The 22,912-nt window shown below is 42.4% G+C and overlaps 1 protein-coding gene across 2 annotated transcripts in view; it reads right to left on the bottom strand.

The window, feature by feature from the left end:
• Positions 1-405: 405 nt before the first annotated feature.
• Positions 406-22,912, bottom strand: part of pip4k2aa (phosphatidylinositol-5-phosphate 4-kinase, type II, alpha a) — a 36,466-nt gene continuing 13,959 nt past the window's right edge. The window contains exons 2-11 of one of the 2 annotated variants that reach the window (XM_065007048.1): positions 8,124-8,221; positions 7,930-8,026; positions 7,185-7,337; positions 6,963-7,109; positions 6,824-6,862; positions 3,991-4,104; positions 1,768-1,881; positions 1,380-1,617; positions 905-1,008; positions 406-797 (exon numbers count right to left, since the gene is read on the bottom strand). In XM_065007048.1, the coding sequence (XP_064863120.1) occupies positions 717-797; positions 905-1,008; positions 1,380-1,617; positions 1,768-1,881; positions 3,991-4,104; positions 6,824-6,862; positions 6,963-7,109; positions 7,185-7,337; positions 7,930-8,026; positions 8,124-8,221 (1,185 nt within the window). In that variant the 3' untranslated portion in view covers positions 406-716. The remainder of the gene's footprint in view (positions 798-904; positions 1,009-1,379; positions 1,618-1,767; positions 1,882-3,990; positions 4,105-6,823; positions 6,863-6,962; positions 7,110-7,184; positions 7,338-7,929; positions 8,027-8,123; positions 8,222-22,912) is intronic. The other variant, XM_065007049.1, reaches the window with a different exon arrangement.

Genomic DNA, 22,912 nt, shown 5'->3' with positions numbered 1-22,912 from the left:
CAGCCCTACTGACCAGCTCCCCGTCTTATTAAACACAGCTCTATTGACCAGCTCCCTGTCTTACTAAACACAACTCATCTTAACTTATCTTGTATATGGAGGGAGGGGTAGAGGAGAGCAGTGTGTGTGACAGGAGGATAGCAGTGTAAGGTGAGAATGGAGGAGTAACATCCACTGCCAGGAGGAGGGTCTAAAGGGAAAGTGATGGATGATGGGACAAATAGGAAAGTAGCTTTGGCTGGGGCAGGGCTGTACTAAATGGCGATTGGATGGTCTGGCTGAAGGCCTACTGGAAGACTGCTTCATACTTCCTGAAGACGAGCACTTCATCCTATACTATTTACTCAGAGTGACCGCATTATTGTTATCCAATCACAGCCCTGTTCATCCTCATTCTAACCCCCCAAACAGGAATGCAGAACAAACAAACAAAAACAATGCAGGTTGAGGACGTGGTGTTAAGAGGCAGTAAAAAAACAAATAAACAATCCCAAAGTAAACAAAACAAACTAATAAAAAAGTACAGACTAGAACCTAGAATAGCAGTTCTCCTGTTCAATGTAACATCGGAGAAGATGTATGTAAACGAATGATGGTATTAGCTGCTGAGAGGGACTCCCTTGCTGACGGAGAGATGGAGCGCAATACCCCACCCTCACCCATCCCTTCTCTCCATCTCTCCTCTCCCTAAGTGCCCCCTCCCCTTCCCCTGGGGGCTATGAGAGAATGGTGGTGATGAAGTCGTAGAACCTCTTGGAGTACTGCTCTGGGTTTACCGTGGAGATTTCAGCTCCCGCCTGCAGGGGGAGACACACGGTGGACGACAGTCAGTCAAGGGAAGAAACCCAAACACACAACATTTACACCAACACAGAAGTAGGCATGTGACCTCACACACACACACCCCATGTTTGACGGTCTTAGCAGCATGAGCAGCCTTCTTCTTGGCATCGTAATGCTGCAGAATGTCAATGACCGCCATGAAGTACACCTCCTTCCTAGGAGCACCTGGACACAGACACACAGGATTATCCCTATATTATGAACTGGGTGGTTCAATCCCTGAATGCTGATTGGCTGACATGTTGGTAACCAGTTTATAATAGCAATAAAGCACCTCGGGTGTTTGTGGTATATGGCCAATATACCACGGCTAAGGGCTGTATCCAGGCACACCATGCTGCGTCGTGCCTAAGAACAGCCCTTAGCTGTGGTATATTGCTTAATTATATAACATGAAGCCACGAGAGGGCTACAACCATACTGCTCATCTATTTGGTATTTTTGACCCACTGTTTTGAAGTGAACCGTTTGCTTTTTAGTCTTCTGTACCCCTCTATCCCTTTCCTTCTTCTCCCTCATTGCCCCTCTCCACTCACTGTCGTTGCTCTTGATGGCATAGACATCTATGGTGGGGTCAAACTCCCCCGGGGACAGGGGCTTGGTGCTGTCCAGGGTGTTACTGGGGGAGTCCGGGGGAGTGCCAATCCCTCCGTCACTCTCCCCCTCATCATCCCCCTCGTTATCCTCACTCTCCACCTCCTCCTGCTCAGCCCGCTCCACGTCATGGATCCCCACCAGCAGACTGTAGTCCATCAGCTTCAACTGGGCCAGGAACTGGAGGGAGGGAGAAAGGAGACATAGAATAAAGTAATGGAGAGTAAAAGGGGAGAATTAAACTTTTGGTAAGAGGATTAAGACCAGGATTAATCCAACCCAAGTATTTATTCACTCACACCAGAAGAAATAACAGAACCACACACACACCTCCACGTCTTTACGTAGTTTCTCCAGGAACATCTTCTTGTTGTCATCGTCAATGTAGATCTTCTGTCCATCGTTGATGAAGTCGTTGTCCTTGTAGGTGGGCAGCTCCTTGGCCTGACGCCCCACACAGACAAACACAGTCAGGACAGCAGAGGACACACCTGGACTCTATAACTAATTACATTATTAGAAAGGAGTCCAAATGTACAATCTATAAAATGATCCAACTAACTGACTCGTTGAATTAAGTGATCTGTGACATATATAACAACAGTTAAAGACAGTGGGAGTTATATGGAGGCTTGTGAGTTTCCTTTGAGCCATCTGGCTACAGCACCATGTGTGGTCTGCAGGGCGGGGGGCTGGTGTCAGGAGGGGGTGTTATTCTGTGGCACAAAGGAAGGAGTGAGCAGGAAATGAGGTCACAGCAGCAGCACTGCTCAGAGAGCTGACAGAAGCAGTTCTACGGCAGCAAGGGAAAAGCGGCCACACAAACTCACACACATATAGCAACAAAGACCACAAACAATGCTGCAATGGCCGAGGCTCTCTTGCACACTCAGATAGGTGAACGTTATAATAATGTTGGAGAGTCAACAAGCAGGTAAAGGCACACTAGTACCAGCTACAGACATCATCCTGAAAATAATATACATTGCAAATATCCATCCACCCACTCTATGCATCCTCATTCTCTTCCCAAACACTCATCTTCCTGATCAACCACTCTAAATCGCTCAATGATCAGTTCAGATATCAGAGAAAGTATAGAGCAGCTCATACAAACAGTAGATCAGGTGCTGTACGTAATGATTGTGGTTCAGAGGTAGACTGGGCTGACATGGTAGAGTAGCAGTAATAGACAGAATAGATGAAGTGAGATGAAAACAGCCGAGAGAGAGAGAGAATGTGAGAGAAAGAGGGAGAAAATGAGAGAAAAACAATGAGAGCAGAGTAGAGAAAAGATCGATCAGAGGGCCATTGCACAAGGCCTGCAATCAGGTGACCGAAGGCAGTTTTTTTGAACGGCATCATCATAGAATGACATGAAGGATCTCTTTGAGCTCTATCATTACCAGTGTGCTACAGGAAGTTTGTGGCACATCGGATGTGAGTGAGGTCGCTTGATAGTGCATTTGTCTCAGCTTGGCGAGAGAGAACAGGAGAATTGTAACAGATCACCAACTGAAGTATCAACAAATATACAGTCAAACCTCCAGGTAAATAAAAGGTCAATAAAACCAAAAGCGGTCAGTGAAACAGCTTGGTGTGATGATAGTACTGCAGGATTGTGATTATTGGTCAGGAAGGACAGGAGAGGAATGGAGAGGCCAGGCCTGGTGGTGAGCAGCTGCAGCCCAGTGGTGCTGTGCTCTGGGCATGCTCAGACAACAGCTGTTCTAACCAGTCACGTGTCTCTCTCTGCCTACCCGTCAACACCGAATGGGAATCTGTGTCAGCTACACACAGGTTGTGTCTGAAATAGCACCCGTTTTCCCTATATAGCGCACACTTTTAGCCAGGGGGACTGATGGGCCCTGGTCAAAAGCAGTGCACTATATAGGGAATAGGGTGCCATTTCAGACGCTGACACACACACTCCGAGGAACAGCATCATTATACTGTGTGTGTGTATTTCTGATTGACAGGAAGTGAAAGTGATTGGTTGAGAGTCAATAGCCATAGAGGAAAGGGGGAAAAAACAGCAGTGTGAAAAACTGTTCCAGAATAAGCCAGTTCCATCTGCCTGTTTCCTACATGTCAGTTCATTGCAGGTGTCCTGTATCCGTCATTACATGAATCTGAAAAAGCTATGAAAATAAAATGATACGATTGATCTGATAAATTGAGCATGCCTGGACTTGGTTCTATAATATGATTTGATAGGTAGATAGATTGAGCATGCCTGGACTTGGTTCTATAATATGATTTGATAGGTAGATAGATTGAGCATGCCTGGACTTGGTTCTATAATATGATTTGATAGGTAGATAGATTGAGCATGCCTGGACTTGGTTCTATAATATGATTTGATAGGTAGATAGATTGAGCATGCCTGGACTTGGTTCTATAATATGATTTGATAGGTAGATAGATTGAGCATGCCTGGACTTGGTTCTATAATATGATTTGATATGTAGATAGATTGAGCATGCCTGGACTTGGTTCTATAATATGATTTGATAGGTAGATAGATTGAGCATGCCTGGCCTTGTTCCTTACGTCTCTTACGTGTTTCATGGCGCAGTAAAAGCGCGTGGCGATCCGCAGCGTTTGCAGCCTTTGCTGAACGTTAGATTTGGGCCGCGGTGGCGCATCCTCAGGAGGGCGTGGCTGCTAGAAGAGGGGAGCGAGGGAGGGATGGAGGTAGGAGGATGAGAGGAGAGAGGCGGGGACAGGAAGGAAGGAAGTTTTAAGGAAAGGCAAGTGTTTAAGAAATATACAAACTGTATTAGTTTAAAGCGCGGAAAGGAAAGAGAGCTTCTGAAAGAGTGTACAGCCTGGCAAGTGCTGCTAGAAAAGCCAAGGTTACAGGTTCAATTCCCGCAGGGATCACATACACATACTAAATTGTATGCTTTCACTGTACTGCAAATCTCTTTGGATAAAGCATCTGCTAAGTGTAAACAGAATCTGCATATCCTCCGGTTTTGTGCGCATAAGAAAGCGCTGTAACAGCTAGGGTGGCATTTCAGGTGTTCTTTTAGACTGCTGCTAAGACAAACTGTGTCAGGTAAAAGCCATGTCGCCTGTAGGGAGGGCCAGCCGGTAGCTAACAGTGTTAATAACACCACTACCAGCTGGCAGGAGGAACCCAGGGAGAGGAAACAATAACAACGTTAGATAGCAGAGATCTAGTGGTAAACAGGTACCATGACAAATCTCTGGACCCAGGGGGAAGCTGGGAGTGCAGGCTTTTGTTCAAGCCCAGCACTAACACAACTGATTCCTAATCACATCACTATTCATGGTCTAAACATTGACTGTGACGAGATCACTTGAATTAGGTGTGTTAAGAGCTGGGCTGGAACAAAACCCCGCACAGTGCATACTGCAGCCCCATTGCCCACCCTGGCTGTAAAGTATGAATATGTTGATGTGAAATAAAAGTCCAGGTTCCATGTGAGGACAGTAGGACAAGTGAGTCTACAGCATGCAGAACAGAGTGGTTGGTGGAGGTGTTGGAGACGAACCTAGAGATGTAGGACCATGCAGAGAACGTGCATGGGTGGGTGGGGGGGGCATGCAATCAGTCAAGAGTGCTTGTTGTTTGTGTGTGAAACACTACACACCATACGGCTGTTACACACATTACACCACCTAACACATACTAACTACCATGTACCTCAACACACACCAAATACCTTGTAACTCTATTCACCCCTCCTGTATTCATGAATACACAGCAGTGCCTATGGATACCACTCAGTCACAACTTTTTACCAACTAACCAATGAATCAACCTAACCTGAAAATGTAGAACATTTGTATTTAAAGCCAGTTTGCCATTAGAGATAAAACATGATAGTGCAAGTAGTCAGGCCTGAACACACACACACACCCACACGACTACTCAATGTGAGAAGGCCTTTAATTCATTCACAAGTCATGTATTGAACAGTGATGGTGGGTGGTCATGGCATGCCTGTTCACGGATTTCTGTGAGCATACAATGTGTGTGTGTGTGTGGGATGTCAAACTTTTAGGAATAAACTGTGAACAACTGTGAATGCTGGGACTGTGGTAAAAGCAGCAGCAGTAGGTACTTGTCGTAGTACTGCAGCCGTTGTGGTTGTAAATTGAACAATTCAAGTCGTTCCACATCTTGGCTAGTCCGTTATCGCTGATCTGTCAGAAATAACTATTGGCATTCTGTAATAGTGACACATTAAGCTGAGAGAAGAGAGCTTACTGTGTAGTACAGTGTGTGAACAGCTTCTGTACTTCCATTTAAGTCCCTATTCTCTTCCTCAGAGGGCTATATTTAGACTGAGGGGTTCCCCGAAGTTACAACGCCCCGCTGGTTTTGGTGTTCCACCCGGCCGAGCTTCTACAGTTTTAGGAGGAAAGAGCCGACCTGTCGGGTTCAAATGATGATCTAGCTACTCAGACACGCACACAAACTCGTGTACACACACACAAAAACTCGTGCACACACACACACAGTCTAAATATGCCGAAAAGTTCAGTCTCACACGCCAGTTCACACCACATCGCACTTTCCCACACTGCAGGGAAGATTCCTGCCAACAGGGAAGGTTGCAGAATCACAAAGCCTGTGTTCTGTTTGTACAACTGCCATTGGCTGAATCAGAGCCATATATTTAGACCACACAGCTCTGGGCTGATTCACTCATTCACTCTCAAAGAAAGTCTGCTCTCATTACCAGAAAACTGAAGCATACAACAAACAGCATCTGATCAAATATTCCAGGAATGTAAACACACACACAAAAAACATTCACTCTCTAGAAGACAAACAAAGCATTTGGCACACACATCTCTGTCTCTCACACACAGACAGCAAGCAGGGGAAGCAATGGGACTGCTGTAGCAGCAGCAAACTGAAGACACACGGAGCGTGCAAGAGTATGGTGAGTATAATGGGCAGGGGTCTTAACAGAAGAAGATGAACAGTTTGAACTACCCCCACTCCCACCCCAAAAACCAAAGCAAACCAGCTCAGTAGAAGTGGAGCCATGTAGTTGATGACATAAGGAAGGGCCGATAGGTAATGGACAGAAGCTGTTGGTTTAATGGACCAGGTGTTACCACACAGCTCTCTCCCTCCCTCGGTCCCCTCCCTCGGCCCCCTCAGTCCGGTCCCCCCTCGGTCCCCCCCTCGGTCCGGTCCCCTCGGTCCCTCCCCCTGCCGTCGGTCCCTCCCCCTGCCGTCGGTCCCCCCCCCTGCCGTCGGTCCCTCCCCCATGGCTTTTTTAGGACAGGGGATGGCCAGGAATCAGAATCAAACTCCGTAATTAGTGTCTATATCAATACACTAAAACACACCATATATATGTCTGGTTGATTTGTGTGTGTGTGTAAATTACTGTACCTTCTCCTTGTCGCTGGCCTCCCTGGCCACAGTGGAGCCCTGATAGACAGAAAGATGTCAGACATTTCTTTTTCCTTATGAAAGTCTCCAATTATCCCCTCCCACCCCTACCTACCTACCTACCTACCTACCTACCTACCTTGAGGTCATATTTTTTGTAGACAGAGAGGCGGTGGGAGAAGACATTCCTGGTGACGATCATGTAGGTCTCGTCTCCGTCCACTGTGAGGCGGTACATCCCCAGGAACTGAGGCAGCAGCGTGTTGCCATGACACTCCACTATGAACTAGAGAAATAGAAGCATTGGAGGAGAGTTGGATTGTACTTTGGTACTTCTTGAGGTGTGTGTGTGTGTGTGTACCTGGTGGTACTTCTTGAGGATGTTGTGCATCTCAGCCACATCCTCACTGGTGATTGTTTTGATGACGTAGCGTTTGTCGTAGGAGGTGTGGAAGCGAGCCCCACTCCGACCCTGGGAATCACTGTTTAACGGAGCTGAACGGGTTAGGGAGTTCTACAAACAGAGAGAGAACAGTGAATCACACATTTCTGTAAAAATCTGAAACTGTTTTTGAATCTATAGAGAGAATGTGTGGGAGAGAGAGAGACAGTGTGTGATTGTCAGAGACAGCTGAAGTCAGGCAGGCCTCTAAGGCCCTTCTATCCATCGCTCACACCCTGCACCAGCCCAGCCACTGTGTGTGCGCTCGAGTGTGTGTGTGGACAGACACCCCTCCTTCCCCTGGGTGTGTGCCACCCTCCTGCCCCCAGCACACAGCTGATGCCCTCCAGAGCAACCCCAGAGACACATCACTTCCCTACCCCACTCCTCTCTGTAACCCCTTCCCCCCTCCATGTGTGGTTCTTCCTACACTCACCCACTCTTTCTCCCTCCACCGTGATATAAACATGAGACAAAAAGACAGCTTCAGAGGACCAGAAGACAGACTTCCCTATTGCCAACACAGAGCACACACTCACTCTGTGTGTAAAACTGTATTCCGAGGGTACTGACAAAGAGAGAAACTTGGCAATAAACATGAAAGAAATATAGCAAGATTCAGAAGACAGAGAGAGGAGTTCAGTCTGCTTCTGCGTGCGTGTACCTGGAAATCCTGGTCATCGATGCCAAAACGTTCTCTAAGGTTGCGGAACACCAGAGGACAGTACTCCTTAAACTTGAAATGGCTCGGCATGTTTTCCCTACACACACACATACACAGTACAAGCTGTTATTGAGATAGACATTTAACATCAGAGCATTTTGATTAGTGTGTGTTGTGTGCGTCTGTACACTTACTTGTTGAAGAGGTGATTGTCCACCTTGATCTTAGAGTAGGCCTTGAAGTCATCAGGCATCAGCATGATAGGGATCTGAACATGGCTCAACTCATTGATCTGAGAGCGAGAGAAAGCATAGTGTTATTGTAGAGTAATGACTAAACATAAACATCCGATCAGATTGAACTAATGTTAGTCAAATCCAGAAGCTTGTCCTTTTATTCAAGATGAGCATACAGCACCTCTGACCTCCATACTCCTCACACCCCCTTCATCTGTCTTAGCTCAGTGCAGGCTTTTGTTTCAGCACAGTACTAAAACACCTAAACAACAACGTTGACTAGACATTCTGTATTTCCTCTACTGCAAGAAATGTGAAACAAGGTTTTTGAATCCAACACGAGACAGTGTGTGGGGAGGCGGCGGCGGGCAGGGACAGGGTTGTAGTCAAGCTAGCCTCAAGACAGCAGGGATCTTTAGAACTGCCTGCAGGCATCAGTGCCTGTGACTCACACAGATTGAGGGATGGGGCTGGAGACAGATTGTCATAATCAGTTTCCAGCTCTGTGTGTCACTATGTGCGTGTGTCATGCTGAGAGGCTGTTCAGGTCCACACAGTCTATGGTTTTATTAACTACTTCATGAACTACTTACTATAGCAGCCACTCTAGTCTTACAAACATAATGAGGCCAGGGCCAATGAGACAATGGTTTTACAATTACCCAATGAGAGTCATTTCCATGTGAAAGGACCCATGAGCACAAACAAGTGAAGGTCATAGGATCATGTCAAATTGGGTGTCAAATGAAAGCTAAGAGTCTATATTTGAGACATTAAGGCATTATACATATTTCCACCCAAAACATTTGATTTCTGGTCGAACAGATGGAAAAGGGGTCTTAGAAAAATCATCTAGCAGAAAAAGTCCGAAACTCTCAACCCCAATCTCAGCCTTTGCCCAACCCCTTCAAATGTAAAAAAAAAAAAAAAAAAAAACGCATTCAGGTGAGAAGTTGGGGATCAGGGAACTGCTCATAAATATACATTTTGGGGGAAGGTAAATGTAGTTCAAATCAAATTTTAATTGTCACATACACATGGTTAGAAGATGTTAATGTGAGTGTAGTGAAATGCATGTGCTTCTAGATCCGACAATGCAGTAATAACCAACGAGTAATCTAACCTAACAATTCCAAAACTACTACCTTATACACACAAGTGTAAAGGGATAAAGAATATGTACATAAAGATATATGAATGAGTGATGGTACAGAACAGCATAGGCAAGATGCAGTAGATGGTATCGAGTATATACATATGAGATGAGTAATGTAGGGTATGTAAAAAGTGGCATAGTTAAAGTGGCTAGTGATACATGTATTACATAAGGATGCAGTAGATGATATAGAGTACAGTATATACGTATACATATGAGATGAATAATGTAGGGTATGTAAACATTATATTAGGTAGCATTGTTTAAAGTGGCTAGTGATATATTTTACATCATTTCCCATCAATTCCCATTATTAAAGTGGCTGGAGTTGAGTCAGTGTGTTGGCAGCAGCCACTCAATGTTAGTGGTGGCTGTTTAACAGTCTGATGGCCTTGAGATAGAAGCTGTTTTTCAGTCTCTCGGTCCCAGCTTTGATGCACCTGTACTGACCTCGCCTTCTGGATGATAGCGGGGTGAACAGGCAGTGGCTCGGGTGGTTGTTGTCCTTGATGATCTTTATGGCCTTCCTGTAACATCGGGTGGTGTAGGTGTCCTGGAGGGCAGGTAGTTTGCCCCCGGTGATGCGTTGTGCAGACCTCACTACCCTCTGGAGAGCCTTACGGTTGTGGGCGGAGCAGTTGCCGTACCAGGCGGTGATACAGCCCGCCAGGATGCTCTCGATTGTGCATCTGTAGAAGTTTGTGAGTGCTTTTGGTGACAAGCCGAATTTTCTTCAGCCTCCTGAGGTTGAAGAGGCGCTGCTGCGCCTTCTTCACGATGCTGTCTGTGTGAGTGGACCAATTCAGTTTGTCTGTGATGTGTATGCCGAGGAACTTAAAACTTACTACCCTCTCCACTACTGTTCCATCCATGTGGATAGGGGGGGTGTTCCCTCTGCTGTTTCCTGAAGTCCACAATCATCTCCTTAGTTTTGTTGACGTTGAGTGTGAGGTTATTTTCCTGACACCACACTCCGAGGGCCCTCACCTCCTCCCTGTAGGCCGTCTCGTCGTTGTTGGTAATCAAGCCTACCACTGTTGTGTCGTCCGCAAACTTGATGATTGAGTTGGAGGCGTGCGTGGCCACGCAGTCGTGGGTGAACAGGGACTACAGGAGAGGGCTCAGAACGCACCCTTGTGGGGCCCCAGTGTTGAGGATCAGCGGGGTGGATATGTTGTTGCCTACCCTCACCACCTGGGGGCGGCCCATCAGGAAGTCCAGTACCCAGTTGCACAGGGCGGGGTCGAGACCCAGGGTCTCAAGCTTGATGACGAGCTTGGAGGGTACTATGGTGTTGAATGCCGAGCTGTAGTCGATGAACAGCATTCTCACATAGGTATTCCTCTTGTCCAGATGGGTTAGGGCAGTATGCAGTGTGGTTGAGATTGCATCGTCTGTGGACCTATTTGGGCGGTAAGCAAATTGGACTGGGTCTAGGGTGGAGGTGATATGGTCCTTGACTAGTCTCTCAAAGCACTTCATGATGACGGAAGTGAGTGCTACGGGGCGGTAGTCGTTTAGCTCAGTTACCTTAGCTTTCTTGGGAACAGGAACAATGGTGGCCATCTTGAAGCATGTGGGAACAGCAGACTGGTATAGGGATTGATTGATTATGTCCGTAAACACACCGGCCAGCTGGTCTGCGCATGCTCTGAGGGAGAGGCTGGGGATGCCGTCTGGGCCTGCAGCCTTGCGAGGGTTAACACGTTGAAATGTTTTACTCACCTCTGCTGCAGTGAAGGAGAGTCCGCATGTTTTCGTTGCAGGCCGTGTCAGTGGCACTGTAACAACAAACAATTCAAAAATGTTCTAAATTGATTTGCATTTTAATGAGGGAAGTATTTGACCCCTCTGCAAAACATGACTTAGTACTTGGTGTCAAAACTCTTGTTGGCAATCACAGAGGTCAGACGTTTCTTGCAGTTGGCCACCAGGTTTGCACACATCTCAGGAGGGATTTTGTCCCACTCCTCTTTGCAGATCTTCTCCAAGTCATTAAGGTTTCGAGGCTGACATTTGGCAACTCAAACCTTCAGCTCCCTCCACATATTTTCTATGGGATTAAGGTCTGGAGACTGGCTAGGCCACTCAAGGACCTTAATGTGCTTCTTCTTGAGCCACCTCTTTGTTGCCTTGGCCGTGTGTTTTGGGTCAATGTCATGCTGGAATACCCATCCACGACCCATTTTCAATGCCCTGGCTGAGGGAAGGAGGTTCTCACCCAAGATTTGACGGTACATGGCCCAGTCCATCGTCCCTTTGATGCGGTGAAGTTGTCCTGTCCCCTTAGCAGAAAAACACCCCCAAAGCATAACGTTTCCACCTCCATGTTTGACGGTAGGGATGGTGTTCTTGGGGTCATAGGCAGCATTCCTCCTCCCCCAAACACGGCGAGTTGAGTTGATGCCAAAGAGCTCCATTTTGGTCTCATCTGACCACAACGCTTTCACCCAGTTGTCCTCTGACTCAATCAGATGTTCATTGACAAACTTCAGACGGGCATGTATATGTGCTTTCTTGAGCAGGGGGACTTTGCGGGAGCTGCAGGATTTCAGACCTTCACGCCGTAGTGTTACCCATTATTTTCTTGGTGATTTTGGTCCCGGCTGCCTTGAGATCATTGACAAGATCCTCCCATGTAGTTCTGGGCTGATTCCTCACCGTTCTCATTATCATTGCAACTCCACGAGGTGAGATCTTGCATGGAGCCCCAGGCCGAGGGAGATTGACAGTTATTTTGCGATTCTTCCATTTGCGAATAATTGCACCAACTGTTGTCACCTTCTCACCAAGCTGCTTGGCGATGGTCTTGTAGCCCATTCCAGCCTTGTGTAGGTATACAATCTTGTCCCTGACATCCTTGGAGAGCTCTTTGGTCTTGGCCATGGTGGAGAGTTTGGAATCTGATTGATTGCTTCTGTGGACAGGTGTCTTTAAGAGTGTGCTCCTAATCTCAGCTCGTTACCTGTATAAAAAGACACCTGGGAGCCAGAAATCGTTCTGATTGAGAGGGGGTCAAATACTTATTTCCCTCATTAAAATGCAAATACATTTTTTACATTTTTGACGTTCATTTTCTGGACTTTTTTGTTGTTATTCTGTCTCTCACTGTTCAAATAAATCTACCATTAAAATTAGACTGATCATTTTTGTCAGTGGGCAAATGTACAAAATCAGCAGGGGATCAAATACTTTTTTCTCTCACTGTACATACATACATACATACATACACATAGGTTGGAGTCATTAAAACTCGTTTTTCAACCACTCCAAAAATTTCTTGTTAACAAACTCTAGTTTTGGCAAGTCGGTTAGGACATCTACTTTGATAATGACAGAAGTCATTTTTCCAACAATATTAATATTGCTTAATATTGCGTAAAGATTGTTGCATCCATCAATGTAATTGTCTGCATCATTTCCAATCCCCCATATATTTTTTGGAGTAAATATGTATCCATATATACATACTTTTTAAAAGAATATATATTTATTATTCCCAGCAAAACCTACCACCCTTCCCCCAATTGGAGTAAACTAATAAACAATAACACTTAGGCTTCTACCTTCCGTTTCTACATATTACACACATTTTACAATCTATTTTTACAATAGTTATATTTTGTTTGTTTTTAGTCCTTCCTCTATTTCTGATGTCCATCCAGTTACATTTACATTTAAGTCAGTTAGATTTCTATTTGTAACTGTGCTATTTCAACATTTCTGAACCTATATACATTTTACAGACCCCGTATGTTTTACATTAGTTATCTTATTAGTCCCACCCTTCAGCTCCATTCAACCCCTCCCATCTATCTCTCAACACCATCCATTTTGGATTTCTATTTGCCATATATTTTTCAACTGTGCTGTGATGCTTCACAAAAGTACTGAACCTTTCTATTCTCATAGCTTCTACAGAGTGTAAAATAAAAATAAACATTTTTGCTAAAATAATTATTCTATTATTGATTGATTGACTATGGCTTTTTAAAAACAACCAGTATTGCTATCTGCAGCGTTAGTTCTAGACAAATGTTGCAATTCTTCAGCCATTCCTGGACCTGTGACCAAAAACGAGCTACATATGGACAATTATCTAATGACTGCCTCCTCACAGCAAAATCTGCAGAGCTGGGAAGATTGTATCCCCCATATACAGTGGGGCAAAAAAGTATTTAGTCAGCCACCAATTGTGCAAGTTCTCCCACTTAAAAAGACGAGAGGACTGTAATTTTCATCATAGGTACACTTCAACGATGACAGACAAAATTAGAAGAAAAAAAATCCAGAAAATTACATTGTAGGATTTTTAATGAATTGAATTGCAAATTATGGTGGAAAATAAGTATTTGGTCAATAACAAAAGTTTCTCAATACTTTGTTATATACCCTTTGTTGGCAATGACAGAGGTCAAACGTTTTCTGTGAGTCTTGCAGATCTCCTCTAGAGCAGTGATGTTTTGGGGCTGTTGCTGAGCAATACGGACTTTAAACTCCCTCCAAAGATTTTCTATGGGGTTGAGATCTGGAGACTGGCTAGACCACTCCAGGACTTTGAAATGCATCTTACGAAGCCCCTCCTTCGTTGCCCGGGCAGTGCGTTTGGGATCATTGTCATGCTGAAAGACCCAGCCACATTTCATCTTCAATGCCCTTGCTGATGGAAGGAGGTTTTCACTCAAAATCTCACGTTACACGGCCCCATTCATTCTTTCCTTTACACGGATCAGTCGTCCTGGTGCCTTTGCAGAAAAACAGCCCCAAAGCATGTTTCCACCCCCATGCTTCACAGTAGGTATGGTGTTCTTTGGATGCAACTCCGCATTCTTTGTCCTCCAAACACGACGAGTTGAGTTTTTACCAAAAAGTTATATTTTGGTTTGATCTGACCATATGACATTCTCCCAATCTTCTTCTGGATCATCCAAATGCTCTCTAGCAAACTTCAGACGGGCCTGGACACATCTGGCACTGCAGGATTTGAGTCCCTGGCGGCGTAGTGGGTTACTGAGGGTCGGCTTTGTTACTTTGGTCCCAGCTCTCTGCAGGTTATTCACTAGGTCCCCCTGTGTGGTTCTGGGATTTTTGCTCACCGTTCTTGTGATCATTTTGACCCCACGTGGTGAGATCTTGCGTGGAGATCGAGGGAGATTATCAGTGGTCTTGTATGTCTTCCATTTCCTAATAATTGCTCCCACAGTTGATTTCTTCAAACCAAGCTGCTTACCTATTGCAGATTCAGTCTTCCCAGCCTGGTGCAGGTCTACAATTTTGTTTCTGGTGTCCTTTGACAGCTCTTTGGTCTTGGCCATAGTGGAGTTTGGAGTGTGACTGTTTGAGGTTGTGGACAGGTGTCTTTTATACTGATAACAAGTTCAAACAGGTGCCATTAATACAGGTAACGAGTGGAGGACAGAGGAGCCTCTTAAAGAAGAAGTTACTCGTCTGTGAGAGCCAGAAATCTTGCTAGTTTGTTTGTTTGTAGGTGACCAAATACTTATTTTCCACCATAATTTGCAAATAAATTCATTAAAAATCCTACAATGTAATTTTCTGAATTTTCTTTTCTCATTTTGTATGTCATAGTTGAAGTGTACCTATGATGAAAATTACAGGCCTCTCATCTTTTTTTTATTTTATTTATTTATTTCACCTTTATTTAATCAGGTAGGCAAGTTGAGAACAAGTTCTCATTTACAATTGCGACCTGGCCAAGATAAAGCAAAGCAGTTCGACAGATACAACGACACAGAGTTACACATGGAGTAAAACAAACATACAGTCAATAATACAGTATAAACAAGTCTATATACAATGTGAGCAAATGAGGTGAGAAGGGAGGTAAAGGCAAAAAAGGCCATGGTGGCAAAGTAAATATAATATAGCACAATAAAACACTGGAATGGTAGTTTTGCAATGGAAGAATGTGCAAAGCAGAAATAAAAATAATGGGGTGCAAAGGAGCAAAATAAATAAATAAATGAAATACAGTTGGGAAAGAGGTAGTTGTTTGGGCTAAATTATAGGTGGGCTATGTACAGGTGCAGTAATCTGTAAGATGCTCTGACAGTTGGTGCTTAAAGCTAGTGAGGGAGATAAGGGTTTCCAGTTTCAGAGATTTTTGAAGTTCGTTCCAGTCATTGGCAGCAGAGAACTGGAAGGATAGGCGGCCAAAGAAAGAATTGGTTTTGGGGGTGACTAGAGATATATACCTGCTGGAGCGTGTGCTACAGGTGGGAGATGCTATGGTGACCAGCGAGCTGAGATAAGGGGGGACTTTACCTAGCAGGGTCTTGTAGATGACATGGAGCCAGTGGGTTTGGCGACGAGTATGAAGCGAGGGCCAGCCAATGAGAGCGTACAGGTCGCAATGGTGGGTAGTATATGGGGCTTTGGTGACAAAACGGATTGCACTGTGATAGACTGCATCCAATTTGTTGAGTAGGGTATTGGAGGCTATTTTGTAAATGACATCGCCAAAGTCGAGGATTGGTAGGATGGTCAGTTTTACAAGGGTATGTTTGGCAGCATGAGTGAAGGATGCTTTGTTGCGAAATAGGAAGCCAATTCTAGATTTAACTTTGGATTGGAGATGTTTGATATGGGTCTTGATATGGGTCTCTTTGTAAGTGGGAGAACTTGCACAATTGGTGGCTGACTAAATACTTTTTTGCCCCAGTGTATATAACATTCTATTGGTTGTAAGAATTTTGTATAGTAATTTAAATAAAAAAATTAGACGTTTTGAATCCGGCGTTGTTTTGCGTATCAATTCATAAACCATGTGCCATGGAATGGGTACATCGCAAATCTCTTCCCAACAATTTTGCAATTTATATGGCACAGCTGTTTTTTGGTCCTTAAATGAAATTGGAAAAAAAGTTTCACACTTTTCTTTAACCATTTAGGTTCTAATGCAGGGCCGACATACAAGTACCATACTTTTTCCCCCTTCTACTTGCCTCTTCCATTTTTGTGGTAATGCTGCAATTAGTTAGTTGTAATTTTGGGTAGAGCAGACATTTCTATATGTCTGTTTGCTGCATGTGTGACATAACTCCACCAATCCTATTTATGGTATCATTCCCTAAAATTATATTTTTTCCGAAAAATACGTTTATTTTTTCAAATCAATTAGTATATTTGAGTTTAACCACAATATTTGTTGTATTATTTGTTATGTCTTTTCAGGTGGATTAAACTGAAATTGCAACCAACTTTCTAAGGCTTGTTTAATAAATTACGACATTTTGGAGATGATTTCCTTTTCAAAACAACTGAAAGTGAGCAGGTGTAATCTGAATAAAGGGAAAAAGGCCATTCTTGAACATAGGATGAGACATTCCTACCAATTTACTAGAGAACCAGTTTGGATTTAAGTATAACTTTTGTATGACTGATGCCTTTAGTGAGAGGTCTAATGCTTTAATATTTAAGCATTTCTGCCCTCCGAATTCATATTCGTTATATAAATAAATAGGCCCTTTTAATTTTATCTGGCTTGCCATTCCAAATAAAATGGAATATTTTTGTTCATATAATTTAAAAAGCAGGTCACTAGGTGTAGGCAAAACCATAAGCAAATAGGTCAACTGAGATGACTAAAGAGGGTGATTTTTCCACAAATAGACAGGTAATTTCCTTTCCATGGTAGCAAGATCTTATCTATTTTTGCTAACTTTCTATAAACATTTTTTGGAGTGAGATCATTTTTCTTTTGGGATTTGTATACCGAGTATGTCCACATCTCCATCAGACCGTTTAATTGGTAAACTACACGGTAATATAAAATTAGCATTTTTTTGTGATCCAATACATAATATAGTACACTTAACATAATTTGGTTTTAATCCTTAGAGGATAGCAAAAGTATCTAGATCCTCTATGAGGCCGTGGAGAGATTCTAATTGTGGTTTTAAATGAAAACATGAATCATCAGCGTACAATGACACCTTTGTTTTTAAGCCACGGATTTCTAATGCTTTAAGATTGTTTGATCTAATTTTAACAGCTAACACTTCGATGGCAATAATACATTGATATGCTGATAGTGGACAACTTTGTTTTACTCCTCTAGATAGTTTCAAACTTTCTGAGATGTAGCAGTTATTTACTATTCTACACCTAGGGTTACTATACATAACTTTAACCCATTTTATAAGACATTCCCCAAAATCGAAATATTCTAGGCATTTATATATAAACTCCAGTCGTACTTTATCAAAAGCCTTTTCAAAATCAGCTATGAAAACAAGGCCTGGTGTCCCCGATATTTCATAGTATTCTATTGTTTCCAGTACTTGTCTTATATTATCTCCAATGTATCGTCCATGTAAAAAAAACTTTATGATTAGGATGAATAATATCTGACAATACTTTCATTCTATGTGCCAAGCATTTTGCATCACAACACTGAATGGACTGGACGTTTATATATAGACCACTTGGGTCCTGTTTCAGTAATAATGATACCAGATCTTCTTGTTGCGTGTCTGATAACCACTCCTATGTAAATGGTAGATTAAAACATGCTAATAATGGTCCTCTGAATATATATTTTTTAAACAGTATGCCATCCAGCCCTGGAGTTTTCCCCCACCTTAAAGGCTTTAATTGCACCAAGAAGTTCCTCCTCTGTAATTTGGTCTTCACATGAGTCTTTCTGTACAGATGTTCATTTTACATTATTATTAGGAAAAATATCCATACAATTAGTTCCAGTTAGTGGAGATGGAGGAGACTGAAATGAAAACATATTCTTAAAGTACTTTACTTCCTCTTTCAAAATATCATTTGGTGAATCATGCGTGACTCCATCATTTGTAACAAGTTTCAATACATTTTTTTGGTAGCATTTCTATATTGAAGATTGCACCAAATTCTTTTTCATTTTTCCCCATATTCCATCCAGTTCGCTTTATTTTTTATAATATATTACACTGGATCTTTCTTGAATAAGTTATTTTTCCTCTAACTTATTTTGTGCCTCTATGGTACAGTTTTTATTGCTATATAGCTGTGCTGTTAGTCCTTCAAATTTCCTTTGTTAATATGGACTCTTGATCTAAATTTCTTTTGTTTTCTATATGAATACTGAATTGCATGGCCTCTAAAGGCACATTTAAAAGTGTCCCATACAGTAAAGGGATCTGCTGTACCTATGTTATGTCTGAAAAAGTCAGTTATAAATTATTCTGTCCTAGTTCTAAACAATGAATCTAGTAGGCTTTGATTACATTTCCAATATCCTAGCTCACGTGGAAATTCTGTAAGAGTAATATATATGCCAATTATGTGATGATCTGACCACATTCTGTCACCTATCAACACTTTTTAAACTTTTGGTTCCAGAGAGAATGGTATAAGAAAGTAGTCAAGACGACTAGCTTGATTAAGCCTCCGTCATGTATATCTCACTAGGTCAGGGTATTTAAGTCTCCATATATCCACTAATTCCAATATATCCATGACATTCATGATTTCCTTAAGTGCCTGAGGGTCATAGTTTGTAGTGTGATTTCCTTTGCGGTCCATAGAGGTATTTAAGACCGTATTAAAATCTCCCACCCTAATAATAATAATATAGTCTAGTGTTGCCTGTAGAGTTGATAAATTCTTAAATATATTTTCAAAGCATGGATCGTCATTATTTGGACTGTATAGGTTAATAAGCCATATCTGTTTATTGTCCAATAACATATTTAAAATAATATATCTACCTTGATGATCTGTTTGGACAATTTGCACATTTGGATCAAAATTACTGTTAATTAAAACCATCACCCCTTTTGAATTTCTTTGCCCATGGGAGAAATATATTTCCGCACGCAGTCCTTTTTCCACAAAATTTGAAACTAAAACTGTTGAAAGAGTTTCCTGTAAACAATAGATATTATATTCCTTCTCTTTTAGCCAGGTAAATACTGAACGTCTTTTCTTATTATCGGCTAAGCCATTACAGTTGTGTTACTTTTTAATGATAATAAGAAAATACTTATTTCACCACTTACCATAATGAGACAACTTTCAATTCTATTTATCAAAATATATGTTTATAAACGTACCATTAAAAAGTAACATGATGATTGAGTGTCTATATAGCTGTACCATGATATTTGCATTGCTACTAAGTAAACCTCCAATTGGTCCCCACTATTCCACCCGCTAAAAGCGCTCCTCATCCCGAGTTGGGTTGTCATCCCAATGCCCGGCAGGCCACCCCCGACCCCCCCGTATCCCATAGCCCTGAAAAGACTGGAATCCATCCTTCGAAAAGAGCACACAGTGCCATTTACAGATCAGAAGTAGATCAACCGCCAAATGCATTTCCATCGCCCTCAACTCGATTTGTATTATCTATAGCAATAAAAAAATATATATATATACACATTTTTAAAATCCTGTTTCTTAATTGCCATAATTAGCTATTAATATTTGTAGTAATGTAGGCAATTTATGCAAAGGAGTTTACCTCTCACCAGTCTCAAAATTACCAAAATTAAATTTTTGCAAGTAATTATTATATTAGCAAACAATTGTGAATCATCCTATTTTGTCCCTAAAATCTTTTACTCCTTCGCAACAGTTGTGGGATACACACATACACCCCCACAATCATACACATTCAACCCTTTCCCCCCACACAACCATAGGCTCACATGCTCAACAGTTGCACCATCCCAGAGCCCAACTCAACAAAGGTCTTCATTTACGAATGCATATACAGTTGCAGCTGTATGAGAAGGCCTGCAAGACTGTGCAAAAAAAAAAAAAAGGGCAGGAATGGAGACATTTTATTAACCATTGTCACATCCTAGATGGAGGTCAAATGTACACCTTTTCCATGAAAACACCCACAACACGGTCCCCCGTATTGACCATATTCCCAAGCATCTCCATGCAGTCAGACTTTTGATTTTGTGCCACAATAATATACCCCCTCTCTGAATTTTCGAGTGTGACCCCCTCCCCATGGGTTACTGCAGATAGTGTTGACAGCACCCCAACAGACTAATTATTTCACTTAATCAAAATTCCAGTGGGTCAGAAGTTTACATACACTGACTTGACTGTGCCTTTAAACAGCTTGGGGGAGAAAAAAATGACGTCATGGCTTTAGAAGCTTCTGATAGGCTAATTTACATCATTTGAGGTGTACCTGTGGATGTATTTCAAGGCCAACCTTCAAACTCACTGCCTCTTTGCTTGATATCATGGGAAAATCAAAAGAAATCATCAAAGACCTCAGAAAAATAATTGTAGACCTCCACATGTCTAGTTCATCCTTGGCAGAAATTTCCAATAGCCTGAAGGTACCACGTTCATCTGTACAAACAATAGTATGCAAGTATAAACACCATGGGACCACGCAGCCGTCATACCGCTCAGGAATGAGACGCGTTCTGTCTCCTAGAGATGAACATACTTTGGTGCGAAAAGTGCAAATCAATCCCAGAACAACAGCAAAGGACCTTGTGAAGATGCTGGAGGAAACTGGTACAAAAAGTATGTGTATCCACAGTTAATCGAGTCCCATATTGACATAACCTGAAAGGCCGCTCAGCAAGGAAGAAGCCACTGCTCCAAAACCGCCATAAAAAAGCCAGGCTAAGGTAGAGGTTGACCGATTAATTAGGGCCGATTTCAAGTCTTCATAACAATCGGAAATCTGTATTTTTGGACACCGATTTGGACCATTTTTAATATTTTTTTACACCTTTAATTATTATTTAACTAGGCAAGTTAAGTTCAAGTTAAGAACACATTCTTATTTTCAATGACGGCCTAGGAACGGTGGGTTAACTGCCTCGTTTAGGGGCAGAACGACAGATTTTCACCTTGTCAGCTCGGGGGATTCAATCTTGCAACCTTACAGTTAACTAGTCCAACGCTCTAACCACCTGCCTCTCATTGCACTCCACGAGGAGACTGCCTGTTACGCGAATGCAGTAAGCCAAGGTAAGTTGCTAGCTAGCATTAAACTTATCTTATAAAAAACAATCAATCAATCATAATCACTAGTCAACATGGTTGATGATATTACTAGTTTATCTAGCGTCTCCGGCATTGCATATAATCGATGCGGTGCGTATCGTTGCTCCAATGTGTACCTAACCATTAACATCATTGCCTTTCTTAAAATCAATACACAGAAGTATATATTTTTTAAACCTGTATATTTAGCTAAAATAAATCCAGGTTAGCAGGCAATATTAACCAGGTGAAATTGTGTCACTTCTCTTGCGTTCATTGCACGCAGAGTCAGTGTTTATGCAACAGTTTGGGCCTACTAATTTGCCAGAATTGTACGTAATTATGACATAACATTGAAGGTTGTACAATGTAACAGGAATATTTAGACTAATGGATGCCACCCGTTAGATAAAATATGTAATAGTTATGTTATAACTAAGTCTATGATTTGATAGAACAGTCTGACTGAGCGGTGGTAGGCAACATCAGGCTCGTAAGCATTCATTCAAACAGCACTTTCGTGAGTTTTGCCAGCAGCTCTTCGTTGTGCGTCAAGCATTGCGCTGTTTATGACTTCAAGCCTATCAACTCCAGAGATTAGGCTGGCAATACAATAGTGCGTGGTGTGTTGGTGTAACCAATGTGAAATGGCTAGCTCGTTGGCGGGGTGCGTGCTAATAGCGTTTCAAACGTCACTCGCTCTGAGACTTGGAGTGGTTGTTCCTCTTGCTCTGCATGGGTAATGCTGCTTTGAGGGTGGCTGTTGTCGATGTGTTCCTGGTTCGAGCGAGAAGAGGGACGGAAGCTATACTGTTACACTGGCAATACTAAAGTGCCTATAAGAACATCCAATAGTCAAAGGTTCATGAAATACAAATGGTAGAGAGAGAAATAGTCCTATAATTCCTATAATAACTACAACCTAAAACTTCTTACCTGGGAATATTGAAGACTCATGTTAAAAGGAACCACCAGCTTTCATATGTTCTCATGTTCTGAGCAAGGAACTTAAATGCTAGCTTACATGGCACATTTTGCACTTTTACTTTCTCTCCAACACGTTGTTTTTGCATTATTTAAACCAAATTGAACATGTTTCATTATTTATTTGAGGCTATATATACGTTAAAATAAGTGTTCATTCAGTATTGTTGTAATTGTCATTATTACAAATAAATATATTTTTTTAAATAGATATATTTTTTTTTAAATCAGCCGATTAATCGGTATCGTTTTTTTTTTGGTCCTCCAAGAATCGGTACCGGCATTGAAAAATCATAATCGGTCTACCTCTAGACTACAGTATGCAACTGCACATGGGACAAAGATTGCACTGGTCCTCTGGTCTGATGAAACAAAAATAGAACTGTTTGGCCATAATAGCCATCGTTATGTTTGGAGGAAAAGGGGGGAGGCTTGCAAGCCGAAGAACACCATCCCAACCGTGAAGCACGGGGGTGGCAGCATCATGTTGTGAAGTGCTTTGCTGCAGGAGGGACTGGTGCACTTCACAAAATAAATGGCATCACGAGAAGGAAAATTACGTGGATATATTGAAGAAACATCTCAAGACATCCGTCAGGAAGTTAAAGCTTGGTCGCAAATGGGTCTTCCA

Source organism: Oncorhynchus nerka, linkage group LG22 (assembly GCF_034236695.1).
Source record: "Oncorhynchus nerka isolate Pitt River linkage group LG22, Oner_Uvic_2.0, whole genome shotgun sequence".
NCBI lineage: Eukaryota > Metazoa > Chordata > Actinopteri > Salmoniformes > Salmonidae > Oncorhynchus > Oncorhynchus nerka.
The sequence above is the reverse complement of the archived record's forward strand: the minus strand, read 5'-3'. Positions and strand labels throughout refer to the sequence as shown.